The sequence below is a fragment of the Natrix helvetica genome, assembly GCF_964273705.1.
Source record: "Natrix helvetica genome assembly, chromosome: 12".
In the NCBI taxonomy this organism is placed as follows: Eukaryota; Metazoa; Chordata; class Lepidosauria; order Squamata; family Natricidae; genus Natrix; species Natrix helvetica.
Genome location: NC_138556.1, coordinates 1,731,306 through 1,747,940, shown reverse-complemented (window position 1 = coordinate 1,747,940; position 16,635 = coordinate 1,731,306). Strand labels below are relative to the sequence as shown.

The 16,635-nt window shown below is 44.7% G+C and overlaps 1 protein-coding gene across 3 annotated transcripts; it reads right to left on the bottom strand.

The window, feature by feature from the left end:
- Positions 1 to 180: 180 nt before the first annotated feature.
- Positions 181 to 15,578, bottom strand: GOLM2 (golgi membrane protein 2). Of its 3 annotated transcripts, none has more exons than XM_081965125.1 (10): positions 15,037 to 15,578; positions 13,465 to 13,519; positions 12,724 to 12,826; positions 11,500 to 11,590; positions 11,058 to 11,193; positions 10,681 to 10,761; positions 9,781 to 9,861; positions 9,520 to 9,678; positions 3,938 to 4,105; positions 181 to 2,211 (listed from the first exon to the last, which is right to left on the bottom strand). In XM_081965125.1, the coding sequence occupies exons 1-10, from the start codon at positions 15,361 to 15,363 to the stop codon at positions 2,141 to 2,143; spliced, it is 1,272 nt and encodes a 423-aa protein (XP_081821251.1). In that variant the 5' UTR covers positions 15,364 to 15,578; the 3' UTR covers positions 181 to 2,140. The 3 variants fall into 3 exon arrangements, with proteins under 3 accessions (XP_081821251.1, XP_081821250.1, XP_081821252.1); XM_081965124.1 differs by having other exon boundaries at positions 11,058 to 11,196; positions 15,037 to 15,549; XM_081965126.1 differs by having other exon boundaries at positions 4,019 to 4,105; positions 11,058 to 11,196; positions 15,037 to 15,549.
- Positions 15,579 to 16,635: the final 1,057 nt, after the last annotated feature.

Sequence of the window (16,635 nt, the reverse complement as noted above, 5' to 3'; positions counted from 1 at the left end):
AGGTTGGAAAACTGGGCAGAGTTGACCAAAACACATCTACAGAGAGGATTATATTTAAATAAAATGTGTACACATAAGCAACTGCGTTAAACACAAAATTTTGTTGAAGATGTGGGAAATCTTCATTTCACTTAACTGCGTTGCCAAGAGGAGAAAGTAACACAAAGGCCGACACAGAAGCTATATTAAGCTTTTATTAAACTCTTATTAAATGTTCAATTTCAACAGCAGATTTACAAAATGACACCTAGCTTTGTAAATAGTCTTGTCAGTTCATCAGTTGCAACATAAAGACAGACGGGAGTGGGGGGTTTAGGAAGAACAGGACAGGGCTGCAGATTCAGCCTTATATTTATGTGTAAATATAGCAGTTTTTTACAGCATAAAAAGAAAAGTTTCAGGCAGAACAATCCCCCTTGAGGGGCCCTGCTTTCGTCTTATGGCTCAAAAGAATCCCAGGTAGAGACTTCTATTTTAATTGTCAGAAATGAATGATTTTCTAATGAAATTCAGTGTAATGCAATGATCACAAATGGGCTTTATTCATCAAAACTGAACTTTAACCTGAGCACAGAGATACAGGTGGTCCTCGCTTAATGACCACTGTACACTGCCCCAGTCTCTTTTGAGAGAGGGGCGGTCTAGAAATCCAATAAAGTTAATTTAATTCAGTAACTCAATTTACAACAGCACTGAGCCAAGCGGTCCTTGTACTTACAATGGTCAAAGCACACCTGCAGTCGTGTGATCTCGATCAAGATGTTCGGCAACTGACTCTCAATTATAATGTTGCAGCATCCCATGGTTCTGCAGTCACTTTTTTAAAAAAATAATAATCACTATTTGTGGTCTTCACTGCTGGCTTCCCACAATCAAAGTCAATTGGGAAGGCAGTAGGAGGGCACAAGGGGCAACCATGTGGATTGCAATTAACACCACAGAATTCATTTAACAATGGCAACCTGAAATGTTGAAGCTGCCAACCTAAGTAGCATGTTCATGTCACACTGCACTTTGACTTGCTTAGCGACGGCATTGGGAATTTCCACTCCCGACCACTATCATTAAGTAAGAGCGATCTGTAGTGAAAGACGATCAACCCTGTTCATGTAGGGCTTAAAGGTTTTATTCCCAGAGCCCTTGCTGATAAAATTGTCTGGGTTAATAGCCTGTCACTGTCAGGATGTCACCGTTGCTCTGAATGTCCCAAAGTACTCGCTCCTTCTGGCCCTGCCCTCCCCAGGAGACGGAAGATGCCCTTGGCTGTACATGCATGCCTGGGGACCCCTTTCCCATTTTCATGCAGAATCTCTCCAGCAGTACTTTCCTTAAAAAGAACTGAGCATCCCTCAGGAGCTGAGGGACACAACAGGTTTCAAGAGGAATGAATTTAAAAGATCCAAGGTGGCAGTTTTAAGCAAGTCTGAATGAATTAATCTATCATTGCATACAATCAAAAGCCCACTGCTGTAAAGAAAAACGTGGGTTAGTAGACTAGCTTTTGAATGCTCAAAATACTGTTCGTCGATTTAGAGCCTAATAAAATACATTTATATATAAAATGAGAATAGTTTGCAAAACATTTGCTATGGGTAACATCACTCACTCTCCTAGGACAACTTCCCATATGGTGTCACTGCCACACAGACCTTGCAGAGTTGTGTTAAACAAAATTCCTTCATAATCACGTATCATATATTTTCAGTCTTATTTTTTTCAAAATGAATTGTTACCATAAAATACAAGTCACAAGACAAAACAATTTGCTTGCATGAATTAAATACATTGCTGCTTCAATGTTCCATCTATATATTTTTTCTGCAATGAAGTCATGACTATGTATGAGATACAAACTGTACACATTCACTTTATTTCAGAAACATGTAAAATTATTTTGCAATGTTAATTATTAACACAAAAATTACAGAAAAGGAACAGTCTTACAGCCCAGTCCAGGAACTATCCACTGCTCATCTTCTAGGACAAAGCATCTCTTACTTGCAAAGGGCTGGAACCCACCGTACGCACATCACTGCATGTTACCTTTCAGGTCAAACAGCGCACTGTCTCTGGCCTCCTGGGTCTTTTGCACCAAGCACTGAAGACTTGCATCATCTCTCAGAAGAAAGTCATCGGGCCTTTAAAGGACATCATTGAAGCGTGGTTTCCCATAGTCCGCCAGATCCATTTGGAGCTCCCTCTCCTCATCATCTGCAACGCAAGGAGGAAAATCAACCTTCAGTTCCTCTCCCACCAATGGGGGAGAAGAGGGGAGACATGGAGGAACATCTAGCTGCAAAGGCTGCCTTTCCCTTTCCACACCTGGGTGGGATTATTGGGGTGCCTGTACTACTGCAACATCAATGCAATGGGTGAGTCCAGATTTCTCAGCCCTCCCCCCTTCCCCCAACCTTGGTTTGGGAATTAAATAATTTGCCCATTAGGCCTGTCCTTAACCGAAAACTGGACCGATTGGTTTTGGGGTTTTTTACTTTCCAATCTAACAAAACAGAAAATAAATGATGTAAAGGATGCTGGGACTTCTCAGTTTATCTGATTCAAGACTGAAGAGAACAGGATGCAATGTGGCATGCAGGAAGAAGCTGCTCGAAGGAAGATGCAGTCTGAAGTTGGACTAGAAAGGAAGATTGAGACCAAGTTTCCCCAATGACCCCTATGGGAGGGGCCATGATTGGCCAGCTGCTCCATCTGAAGCCCTATAGCAGGGGTGTCCAAACTTGGCAACTTTAAGACTTGTGGACTTCAACTCCCAGAATTCCCCAGCCAGCTCTGCTGTTGAAATCTACAAGTCTTAAAGTTGCCAAGTTTGGACACCCCTGCCCTATAATCACATGACCCAGAGCAAGTGATTTCAAGGTGTCTCCTGCCTGGTCTTGAGGGGACAAAGCCCAGGGTTGCTTTACGTTTTATAAAGCTGGCTGCCCCCCACCCCCCCTTTGCCTTATACACTTCCTCCCAAACGGGTCCAATTTTCAGACCCAGCTGCTCTGGCTGCAGTGAGGCACACGCCATCTGCCGATTACTCACCCCTGATTTGGCCAGACATTCCGGAGAACAGAGACATTTCAGAAGTGTCGTGTTTTATAACCTCACCTTTCACTTCATCATTTAATGTTCCCCTCTCATCCTATTAGAGAGATCCTTTCTAAATCCAATAGAAGACAATATTTGAAGCTCAGGATTGGTGTTTTCTTGTGGAGATTTTATCACCCAACTAGCTAATATTTTCAGTGCTAGCAGGGAATGAAGCTTGCTCTTTTTATATGCTAGTGTCAGTATTGGTGGATTTTTAAATCCATGAACACTTGTGGATCACTGGGTTCCATCTGCCCTTTGGGTTAAGTGCCTCACAGGGGTTTTCTGCAGCAAATGCACTCTGTGGCACCTTGAAGACTAATTAAATTGTCCTTGCTTATTCCAAAGAGGTTTTCCAAGAAGCTTCTTCAGCTTAGAGCTGAAGATGCTTCTTGGATAAGAAGTGAAATGTCTTCAAAGAAAAACTAGAAAGTCCAGTTGCCTCTTGAAAAAGCACCTTTGGGACAGCCTGGATGACCTGGATGATTTGAGAATCTCCTTAGACCTGTCCTTGCTTGCTTTGAAAGATCACAGTCTACACCGTTTCTGCTAGAGTGGCCTCAAAATCCCAGCTAGTTGCTCCAAAGCAGAGTACTGTAAGTTCAATTATATACTCCAGTTTAAGATCAGCTGCTAGATTTAAATTTGATTCAAAAAAAGCAGTTTCAAGAAAACAGCTTCAATTTTGGAAACATTCCACCCCAAAAGTACCCCCAAAAAGATAGTCAAATCTCAGGTGCCGAAAGTCTTTTCCTATCAGCTAAATAACTACACAAATCTCAAAAGAGTTTTTTACATGATGAAATTAAGTGAATGGGATGGAGACAAGGCCCAAGCTCACCTTGGACGTCTTCTTCACCACCATCACCATCCTCTTCCTCATTGTAGGCCAGCTCAGCCTGCTTGTCTGCCTCATACTCACCCACGTTCCCATCATCCCCATTATAATCGGCCAGCTTAGATCCATGCTGAGGATCAACGGGGGACTCGTTCTCATCAAAGAACCGGCCTGTGAAGTAGGCAAAGGATGAGTCAGAAGCCAGGAGGAGGAGGAGGGGGCAGGGGGGGGGGCAGGGAGAGTGGGAGAGGGGAGGCCTCAATGTCATCTGTCCATAAAGTTGTGGAAAGGGAATTTCCAGCTCTTTCAGCACTAGAAGCCCCCGGAAAGGTATTTGTTATACAGAACTTCATAGGGGAAAAAAATCACAATATGAGTCAAGAGTAGACATTTTACTTCGTGTTACACAATCCTTACTTCTGTTGTGAGGAAAAGGACTATCGCCTTTTTGGCTAAATAACTAGGAAGATATGTCTAAAATCTCACATATTAAACAACTCCTAATTTTGTCACAGAATCGTTATTTTCCAAAGCTCAATGTGCTGTGTTTTTCATGCAGAGATTTTAAATGCTTGCTTTAAATGAAGGCAAGTAACCAATTTATACTGGTTGAATACTTTTTAAGCATACCTTCACTTCCATTTATCTGAGCTGATGAAAATGCCTGGTCACTTGAGCTAAATTTACAATAAGTAACATGCTCCAGCCTATAGAAAAATTCCCAATATTTTAGAAAAGTACGAATTGTGAAACGAAATTTCACAATGAAAACAAATTAAGCTGAAGAAAACTACTTCTTGTACATTGCAAGAATGGTGCCATATTAAGTGGATGAACTGAGGTCCCGTTCCAACTGTACCAGTTGGAACGGTTGGAACGGGCCTGGCCGTGTCCACATGGAAATGCGCAGCGCGGGCATGTATCTTACCGCCTCTGCGACACTCCAGCTGCTCAGGATAGCATCGTGCAGGCTCTGTACATGCCATGCGTGTGAGTGGAAGCCTTTAAAGGCAGGTAAGGAGCTCGGGCGGGCGTTTGGGCCCTCTGAAGCATTGTACCGGAACGGTATCCGGTGCTCCGGGCAGACTCCAGTACGCCTGTACCGGAGTGTACCGCCTGCAATCCACCACTGAACTGGAGCCCAATGCCCATTATCAGATAGTGAAAGAAAGCAAGAGGAGGCTGGGAATGCTTACAAAATCAACTTGCAAATCCTTCCAGGGTTCCCTCCAAAGCATCTCTCACAAACTTTTGAGTGCAACCACTTTCTCACACACATACAGAAACAGTCAAGCAGAGGGCATACACGTTGTGAGTTTCATAAATATTGTTCCAAAATTTGTGGTAAATAAATATAATGTAATTCTTATTTCTAATTATCTACAAAGATAGAAACCAATCAAACTGTTCAAGTCCTCAGTTTACTATCTGGAAAAACAACAAAACCTGAGGAAAGATGCTTCCACTGATGGGAAGCTAGGAGGATGAAAGGGTCAAAGACTTTACCTGCCTCTTTCTGCAGCTCTACCACCGCCAGCCTGCTGCCTTGAGTTTGGAGGCTGGGGTGACATAACATCTCCAGACATGTCCTGTTCTGATAGAGTGGCTGGGTTATTTAGCTCCAGCCTAAAGGAGGTGGGCCCTAAAAGCAGAAGCACTAAAAAGGTTTGTCCTTTGGATGCTCTTCACATGCACTCTTTTAGTAGGTCCTGCATAGGAATGGGAATCGTTTGTGCTCTCCCAAGGAGGATCATTTTTTGTTCATCCCCTAGGTGAGAGCAGATGGGCTGCCTTAATGATGGCAGGCTGAGACCCCAGCCAAAGGAATGGGCAAACTGGTGCATGTTCTGGATAAGTAGAATTGTCAAACTCCAACCGCTCTGTGAAACCCAAAGAGCTGTAATTAAAAATACCAGCAGTAAAGAACTGCTAGCTTTCTAAGTTTTCACTACTACCATAGTTTAACCTTGCAAACAAGGCAGGCTCTGAATAGTGTTCATTTTTGGAGCCAAGAATATTTTGAGAGCTTTTTATAACAAGTTCTACTTGCTGACAGAAGCTACTTGACCCACTGGAGCCCAGGAAATGCGCCCACATCCATTAGCTCCCCACAGGAGAAAGCTGGTTTCATCAAGTTTCAGAAGGCCAAGTATGATTCAGGTGTATTCATGAGGATCCTAGAACGCAGGACTGGGCATGATTTGTAAGTAAAAGCTACTTCTGAAAAAGACTTAATTGCAACACTGACACCTTGGGGAAAAGAAAGGGAAAAAATTGGGACAGAAATAGAAACAGGAGTCTAGTTTAATGAAAAGGAGGACTGGGGGTGAGATGATAGCAATGTTCAAATATCTCAGGCACTGCCACAAAGAGGGAGGAAACCTATTCTCCAAAGCACCAGAGGGCAGGAGGAGAAGCAATGGGTGGAAACTAATCAAGGAGAGAAACAACCTAGAACTAAGAAGAAATATCCGGACAGAACAATTAATCAGTGGAACAACTTTCCTCCAGAAGTTGTAAATGCTCCAACACTAGTTGCTTTGGCATGCAATGCCACTATAGGGCATTGCATGGCAAAAGAACTAGACACAGTTTCTTCCCATATGCCATCACTCTGCTAAACACCCAACTCCCACAGCACTGTCTGATGCCTGAAGATAGTTACCCATGTAGTAGGCTGTATTGCCTTGTCATCTTCTCAACTTCCTCACTTCTCATTTTTCCTACTACCTTCTCCTATTGGTAACTTATGATTTATCACTTGTTTTTTAATCTTATGATTATATTTTGTGATTTATGATCTATGAGTATGGCATTGTTCTTTGTCTGTACACTGAGAGTCTAATCACACTTGGCCAATTTATTCTATTGCTATTCAATCCCATTCCTTTCTATCCCTTCTCCCTATCCCACTAGAGGTTTTCAAGAAGAGACTGGACAGCCATTTGTTCAAAATGGCACAGGGTTTCCTGCTTCAGCAGGGGGTTAGACTAGAAGACCTTCAAGGTCCCTTCCAACTCTGTATTCTGTTATTATGGTTCGTTGCGTAGTCAGCCAAATGTTCAGACTGGATTTGGCAATTTTGTCCATTTATTCAGTCCTTCCCGAGGACCTTATTATTACTATTACTGAAGTATACAAAAACGGCATTTTATGTTTCAAAGATCACACAGTACAAAAGGTCTCAAGAGCTGAGCTTCAGATCAGTTTTATCTAAGCCCTGTTAATCAGAATCTAATTGCAGAAGGGACCCAGAGGTCATCCAATCCAACGTTCTGCTCAAGTGCAGGAATCCACTTCTACAGCATCCCAAAGAGGGAGCCCTCCAGGCTCTCTTTAAAGGCCTCTCTTTAATAGGCACCCTTTTCCATTGCTGAAAAGGATCTACAGGTAGTCCTCAACCTATGACCAGTCATTGAGCGAACATTTGAAGTTAGGACAGAACTCTCTTGGGGTACTTACGGCCTGGATTCAAAGTTCCGACGGTTACCCCCCATCATGTGGTCCCATGGCTGCACTTCTGATGCTCAGGCCATTTGCAGTGTCCCATGGTCACGTAAGCACATTTTATGTTGATTTTGCTGAAAACAGGCCTTTAGTTTTGGTTTTCAGCAAAAACACACCCAGCGCAAACCATTCGCTTAATCCCCACTGTAAACAAGGTTGCAAAAAATTGGGACAGTCCTGTGGGTGACTAAACTCTTCCTTGCACCTATTGCTGACACCCCTTTAAAATACATCAAGAAAGAAATCACATCTCCGCATAGTTTTCTCCAGGTTATGCTCAACACCTTCAACCATTCCTCCAAGGTTTTTCCCACCCTCGTTCCCATCGTATCTGGCATATTGCCATTGGTCAGAGTCTTTCCTTGAATGCTGTGCCCAGAGTGGGATACAATAGTCTAGGCCAGTGATAGCGAAACTTTACGGCACCAAGTGCCCGAACCGGAATGCGTGCGCGCATGTGCGCACTGGAAAACCAAGGACCAGCTGGACGGTGCGCATACACCACATGCCAGCTGGTTTTTGGGTTTCTGGCGCTCTGTGTGCACAAAGATGAGCTGGATGGCACACATGCATGTGCCAGAAACCAGAAGAGCAGCTGGTGATGGCACTGGCATGCGTGCCATAGGCTCACCATCACACAGGGCTAGACCAGGGTTGTCAAACTCGATTTCATTGAGGGCTGCATCAGGGTTGTGCTTGACCTTGGGGGCCGGGTGGGAGTGGCCAGAGTAGGCGTGGCTAGCTCGACATCACTCGTGTCAGGGGCACCTGTGGTGGCCCAAAAGAGAGAGGGTTGCAGGAGGCCGTCACAGGCTCCCGAGCTCAGTTTTCGCTGGCAGAGGCACCACAGGCCAGTCCTTCACTGTTTCCAGGGTGGCCCCGTGGACCAAATCTAAGCCTCCTGTGGGCCGCATCCAGCCCATGGGCCTTGAGTTTGACACCCCTGATCTAGACAAAGGTCTAGGCGGTTTGGTCTAGTGGTTAAGGCTGGTAAGACTAGTAAGAAGATTGTGAATTCACATCCCACCTTAGCCACGAAAGGCTGCTGGGTGACCTTGGGCCAGGTACTCTCTCTCAGCCCAACTCACAAGTTTGTTGTTGTGAGGAAAACAGAAGGAAGAAGTACTGTATATGTTTGCTGCCTTGAGTTGTTTATAAAAATATTAGGTGGGACGTAAATAAATAAATTTCACCAACACAGAATCATTTCTCTTGATCTCCATGCTAAAATTTGTTAATATAGCCTAATACTGCATTTGCATTTTTTGCAACTCAATCACAGAGCTAGCTCATATCCCGCTTGTGAACCACCAAAACAACCAGATATTTTTTTGACATGGATTCCTGTCCTATAGGGTTTTCTTCATTTTATACCTGCCGTTTTTTCCAACCCAAAGCTTAGATTCTGAATTTGTCCTCACTGAAAAATCTTGATTTTGCCAAGCTCTTCCAGGCTTTGATTCTCCAAGTCCCACATCTCACAGGCAGGATGCGGTTCTTTCCTTGAATTGCAGTTTTTGTTTTCTTCAAACATGTTTCTCAGCTCCAATGCATTTCGTAAGTTCTTTCCTTATTGGCCCACAAAAGTGACTGGCTAGGTCACCCAAGTGGTCTCTGGCAAACTCGAGCTGAACAGCAATGTGCTTTTTGGAGTCTGGTGGCTTCCTCCTTGGCATCTTCCCATGCACATTTAGCTCTCATTCAGTGTTTTTCTTATGGCCCATGATATCATTCGCACTGATATCAGGCAGCGTAAAAGTGGTCTGCAGATCCTTTTGTGTTCATGATGTAGATTTGCAGCTTCCACAAATTTACATCATGAATTCAAGAATCTGAAGAATGCAATTAATATGTAACATGGGAGGTAATTGTTTTTTTGTTGTTGTTGGGTATGAATGCTAGAAGATACAGCTCTGAGCTTCTGAGATGGATTTATAGTGCAGCAATTAATGGCTAAGATTTTTAAAAACAAAGACATCTGAATACAAATATACTTAAGCCAGCTGGTAGATATTAGGAGTTTTAATGAACTTAAGATAACACATGCAATTATGCTCAATTATCATGGACTGACTCACTTTGCTTCATTCTCTGAAAGTCGTTGACTCTCTCCTTGGAAGTCTGTTTTGCAAGCTGTTTTTTTGGTTTTGGAATGTCCAATGTGTGATCAGGAATTGCCCGCTGAAGGTAGTTTGGTGGCACCTGGTTTACTATATCAGTATTACCCTCATTTGCCCCTGGAGCAGACAAAAATGCAAAGGCAGAGTTGAAGGTCACAGAGAAAAGCTCACGATGAAGGGCAAATCAACACCACTTTCACCCAGGACGCATGATCTCACCTGTATGGGTTTTCTCTGTGAAAACATTTCCACCAGGCAGATGCTGATTTTGAGAAGTTGAAAAAAGTGGCTTCTTCAAAGCTAAAGACACAAATCCATACCATGACTCACATCTGTAAATACTAATTAAACATATTAAAAAGCAATTATTTAGCACTTGGTTCAAGAGTCCAAACAAATAATTCTGCTGAAGACCAATGTTTGATACAGGAGACAGACTGTTACAGATCCAGCTGTGGCCCTAAGCAAATGTAGGTGTTCACCATAAGCCTCCCTAGTTATAACGGTCATAATGCCAATTCCTGGGGGAAGATCAGAGAATCACGTCTCTAGCCTAACAGCCCTGAAGGATTTGCGGATTACAGCATCTACCAGTATTAACGACCAATGAATAAAAATGTGCAATTCCAGATTTGTAGAAAAAACACTGCATATATTAATAAATATACATTGCCTCAGACTTGGGACCAGACAATACACAGAAGTCCTCTGTCAACATAGCAATCTCTCACAAGTTTTAAGAATCCAAAAAGAATCTAAAAGGCTCTTCTTCTTACTACAACCCATTTAAAAAGGAAGGTCTTAGAACATTTCCTAACTAGTGTCAGGACTTCCATGAAGAAGTCCTGACTTACAGCCCATATGGCTCATATTTCAGATCAGGATGGGACATTAAGCGGTTAGTGCCAACTGTGAACATCAACTGAAAAACAACATAATTAAGAACCCAGAAACAATGCTGCCAGTGTATTTTACTGCATGAGCAAGGAAAACATCACCAATCTTCTTTATCAGAGTAGCATTTTTAAATATCCTGGGCCCCATTTATCAATTCAAATATCTGTCTATGGAGTGAGCAGAAAGGCAGGAGACAGCCAACCTTAGATTTGAGATACCAACCAGTGAGTGTTTCTTCACCTTTGGCAGGGTCATTCTCTTCTATTCCAGGCATGCCTGCGTCATCTCCGAGTTTAATCTTTTCTGTCAAAAGAAGACATTTCCCCCTTTGCTGCACCATCCACTGGAGCTCTAAGACGAGGGGCCTTCAGTCTGTCCCAGGGAAGGGAGTTGGAACGGTAACAGAGGAGCGTTACCTCGCCTAACCTCCTGCTGCAGTCAGATTGAACCCCCTCCCCTCCTCCAAAGCTCTGATGATTGAACTGTGCAGTGCCACCAGGTCTGTAGCCTGGCCACGTAACGTGCCAGGCAAGTATTTGCCATCCTCCCATGAGTGCCAGAGGGACCCTGATGCCTTACCACAGTTGTCCCACACAGACCTTTGCCATCTGATATATTGTTTGTCGATGGTGCTTCATTCTTAACTTCATTCAGTTTTTGAGTTGCCTTCACTACTTTTGGACTCTCACTCAATCCTCTCTCAATGTCTTTGGTGAATTGGCTCCTGTGGGAGGCCTGCTGTGAAAATGTTCCTTAAGCATTAAAAGCTAAACTTACAAGGAAAACATTATCTTTTAGTCAATCGGATGCTTTATATTTCATTGTTAGAATCAACATATAGAAATCATCTGTCTTTCTTTTCACCTTTGCCTCACCTACTTTCTTACAGCCCAAGTGTAACAAAATAAAAACTCTACCCCGATACAACAACTAGTGTTACCAAGTCTGCTCCTTGCTAGTCCCATCTTATCCCCATGTAGGAAGGGAGCAAAAACAGGCGGGAGACCCCTGGATTCACCCCTCGCAAAGAGAACGATGTACCTTCTGGTCCTGCATAACTTGTTCCTCCATTTTTTTCATATCTTCTTCATGTTGTATTCTTAGTTCCTTGATTTGTTGCCCACACTGAAAACTAGAACCAAGATGGAGTGGAATTTAGAACGGAGATTGACAGTTTTTCTATCATTTATGATCTGCCTAGCATAGCTCTTTTCTGCATAACACACTGAATACATTAAGAGACCTTTATAGGAAGCCAAGACCAGCCGATATCCATCGGTCATTGTTTCAGGATACTTCCCTACCAGATTCCTCAACGCTTTCAAAAATGGCAGAGGTCCTAGTATACTTGAAAAGTTATTTATATAAATAAACTAGAAGATGGGATTAATGAAATATTGTTATTTTAAGAGAAATTTATATTATGAGTTATATATGTTAAATTAGCTTAGAAGATGGGATTAATGGGCTATTGTTACTTTAAGAGAAACTTATATTGTGATTGTTGGGAGGAGAGGGGGTACAATATGTGAATGAGTAATTTACTTTAAGAGGGGGGGGAGGGGTAAAGTATTTGGTATAATATTTGAATGAGAATTTTGGGGGGGGGTTGGGGGGAGGGGAGGGGGCATAGTATCTGTATGTGATTTATATTGTATGGTGGGGGGGTTAAAAGGGGGAAAATTTGTTTGTATAAAACTTTTTCAAGAAAAAAAGAAAAAAAAAAGAAAAGTTCTTTTCAAAACTCAGGGCGATTGCGAGCTGTATCTGCCTTGCAAATTGGCTATGATGAATTGTATGACAGAAAGATCAACACTTGACCCAGATAAAGGTCACAGGCAAACAGGAGAGTTGTGAGGCAGACAGACAGGGTCTCTAACATTTTTGAGGAACTCCTTCACAAAAATCTTGATCAGTCATGAACCCAAATACAGCAGCATACTACTGCAGCACTCTCTGTAAACACCAGTAAATTGACCATTTTACATTGTCTATTTACTTTGGAGAACTGTATTCTATTTGCAGATTTTATTTGTACAAACAAGCAAAGCAAAATGTGTTCCATTCTCCTCCTCCTTAATAATTATAAAGCCGTATTGACCCATCAAACAACGCGGCTGTGACCAAACATTTAACCTATTTTATACAGCAAGCATGAAAGATTATTACTCAACGCTGACCCTAAAGGTCATAAACAAATGAGCTGACCTGGCAACAAAAAATGTCTTATAACTGGATTACTTTTGTTCACATTTAATCTCTCACCTTTCATACTCCAATCTTTTAAGGAGTTGTGTATTGTTTTTCTTGTATTCATGAAGATAGTCCTCTTGTCGTAAGAATTCTTGACGCAATTCAGCAAGTTGTTCTAAGCCAAAGTAAAATTATTTGAACAATTTTTAAAAAGTGCTCCATACTTTAAACTTAGCTTTGTTTTTGGCTGGGTAATTTTCCACAATAGTACCGTGTCTCCCTGAAAATAAGACAAGGTCTTATTTTCAGGGAGGTTTTATTATTTTTGAGGTGCAGAAGGCGGTGAGTGTGGAATATTGCAATATTTCCGAGGCAGGGCTTATTTTAGTGTATGCTCAAAAGCCCGATTGAGCTTATTATCCAAGGAGGTCTTATTTTCAGGGAAACAGGGTATGTATGTAGATAATGTTTTACACACACACACACCTACGTTACTGAAGTGAAATAAAACAAAATATACCATTCTCAATCCTTATTCCAAAGCTACTTTGTTACAAAACAATAGCGGCTGTTGTTTTGATATTTGAGGCCCATTTTAAAAAGTCCAGAAGGTAATGGATATTTTTCAGAGATGCTGCCCATGTTTAACGTTTCATATTCTAGTACATTTATAATATTTATGTAGCCAAATATTCTAAAGAGAAATTACAACAGTCCACACAAAGTAGGGGAGGTTACACTTGTAGCTGTCTTCCAAAATGTCAAGCGAGCATGTTTTACTGTTCTGTGTTATTTAGCTATAAAAACATTTACCCTTTAAGCGACGTATGTCTGCCATCTGGTATGATATGTTGCTCTGAAGTTTGACCTAAAAACAAAAAATAAGTAGTGAAGTAGTACAGATTCCTGTTCCGAGAATAAAATTCTCTACAGTGAATGATTCTGAAGACAGCTCCGACTAGGGGCAGGCCATTCTTTTGCCGAGAGCCTCAGAGATAGATGGGGTGAGAATGTAAGTCCTCCCTGGAGGGATGAGACTTTCAGATCCTTTTTTCCCCCTTTGGCTTAAAACAAAAGTATTTCACTTGATGTCTTAGAAAACACATGCTGCTTTTTTTTTAATGGCTTGCCTCTTAAGAGGCGGCAGGTATTTTAAGCTGACCAGGGCAGCTACCACCTCACACCCTGTGCCCAAGAAGTAATTTGCAGAAAGCAGCATGTTTTCCCTGCAGATGCCTAGAGTTGAAGTAGGGACTGAAATCCCACAACCCAACCTTGCTTCACAAGAACGAACTGAAGCATATCCTGAACTATGTGAGCAAGGCTGGTGACCCCAGGGGATGGGGAGCTGGTGGGGCAGCTGCATTACCTCCCTTCCCCTGTTTGTTTTGTTTGCTTACAGCATTTTAATTAGGTAGTCCTCGACTTAGGACAGGGGTGTCCAAACTTGGGAACTTTAAGACTTGTGGACTTCAACTCCCAGAATTCCACAAGTCTTAAAGTTCCCAAGTTTGGACAACCCTGACTTAGGAGCACAACTGAGCCCAAAATTTGTTAAGTGAAACATTTGTTCAGTGAGTTTTGCCCTATTTCATGACACTTCTTGCCGCAGTTAAGTGAATCATTGATGTTGTTAAGTGAGTCACACAGTTGTTAAGTGAATCTGGCTTCCCCATTTACTTTGCTGATCAGAACATCACAAAAGGGGATCATGTGACTCCTGGACACTACAATCATCGTTAATATGCATCAGCTGCCAAGCCTTGAATTTTGATCACCTGACTGTGGGGATGCTGCAAAGGTCATAACTGTGAAAAACGGTCATAAGTCACTTTTGTTTAGCGCCACTGTAACTCTGAACGGTCACTAAATAGCAGTAGCCCTTAGACTTATATACCACTTTACAGCCCTAAGTGGTTTAGGCTCAGCCTCTTGCCCCCAACAATCCAGGTCCTCATTTTACTGACCTCAGAAGGACGGAAGGCTGAGTCAATCTGGAGCCTGGTGACATTTGAAGTGCCAAATTGCAGGCAGCCGGCAGTTCAAATCTCACCAGGCTCAAGTCTGACTCAGCCTTCCATCCTTCTGAAGCAGATGAACTGTTGTGAGTTGAGGACTGTCCGTATTGTTGGTAATGATTTTAGGCATCGTTTTCGTGCCCATTCTTGCCTTGGGATGGGGCCCATATCCATTAGATCAAGAGGAGGAATCTTCCTGTCCTCCAGGGAAGCCCTGCTCCTCCGTATTGGAAAGGCACCAAGGCATCTCTGGCCCTCCACCTTCATCTCTCAAAGGCCAGGAAAAACCCCGTTTCCTTTGGCAGCCCCACCCAACGGCTACTAACGGCAGCCGCAGCACCGGCGTGGGTGGGGGTGGGGTTCTCACCTTGCCGTCCTCACACTTGCGGACCTGGCCGTCCTTGGCCTGTAGCTGCCCGCTCAGCTGGCTGTGGTCGGCCTCCCTCTGCTCCAGGGACTTCTTGTGGGCCTCCACCTGCAGCAGCAGCTCCGAGTTCCTCTTCTCCAGCCGGCCCCGGGCCACATCGCCCCGCTTGGCCTGGCCCTGCAGCTCGGCCACCTCCTCCTGCAGGACCGTCTGGCGGGACGACGAGCTCCAGGAGTTGAAGGCCAGCGCCGCGATGACCAGCAGCAGCGCCGCGAAGAGGAAGGAGGGGAGGCGGCCGCCCCGTCGGTTGCCCCCGAACCCCACCATGGGGCAGGCCGGGCGGCTCTTTCAGCACCTGGCAGCGCGGAAGGGCGCCGGGTTCATCGGCCGCCGCCGCCGCCTCGACCCCGGGCCGCGCTCAGGCCGGGCGGCAGCGCAGGGGCCCCTCGCCGGACGGTCTGTCAGGCTCCGCGCCCCGGATCTGGCGCCGCTCCCGAGCAGAAACCCGGCAGCGCCCGGCAGCCCGCGCCGCCTCTCAGCCGGCACCCAGGGGCCTCGGGGCGGCGGGTGGGCGGGCTCCGAGGCGCCGCCGCGGGAGCCTCTCAAGGGCAAAGCGCAGCGCCCGGTGGGCAGAGCCGGGCGAGGCCGGGGCAGCTGCCGCCCAGGGTGCCCCGCCGGATGCCGGCCGCCGCTCCCGCCGGGCGGGTCGGGGCCGCGGCGGAGGGCGCGAGGCTGGGCGGCCGCCGGGAAGGAGAGAGAAGGAAGCCCCGCCAGGCGGCCAACGGCGCCCACCCGCCTCTCCGCCTCCGCCACTTCCGCGTCGCCCGGCCGCCCGGTCCCACAGCCACGCCTCTCGCGAGAAGAGAGCGCCGCGCGCCGTTGCCGCGAGGTTTGTGAGGGAGCCGCCCAGGCGCTGCGTCAGAGGGCGGGGCGTAGCAATTGTGGGGCGAGGCTCCCCGGCTGCCGGCTCGAAGGCGGCGTGTACGTCAACTTCCGGCGTTCTTGCGTGCCGTCTGGGGCATTCTGGGAGCTGAAGTCCACGCGACTTAAAGTCGCCGAGTTTGGGAAAGGCTGGTTTAGCTCAGCGCTTCTCAACCCTGGCAACTTTGAGGTGTGTCTTAATCTCCCAGAATCCTCCAGCGGAGGCAGGGTGGACATTGACCTCCCTCCCAGCATTCCTGGGTGCCAGCTGGGGCATTCTGGGAGCTGAAGTCCACAAATTTATAGTTGCCCACTTCAGAAACACTGGTTTAGCTAAGTGCTGGGAAATCTGACTAGGAACTATTTATTTTTATTTATTATATGTATAGATAATTAAACATAATTAGTATAAATTTATGTAAATCATATTATAATTTAATTTAAGAGCTGATGCTCCTTTCGGATGTTTTCTCTCTCTAACAAAACCTCACCCTGATAGGTTTTATGTTGCCTGCCTTTTGAAATCGGAGCAAATTTACTTTTAAATTTGCTGATTTTTTTTTTTCGTTGCAACATGCATTCCTCAAGGTTTGGTCACCCACTGTATTATTTGTAAAGTGAGACTTGCTTCAGGTTTAATGGCACGTAGATGAAGTTTTGGGTTTTTATACGCAGTAT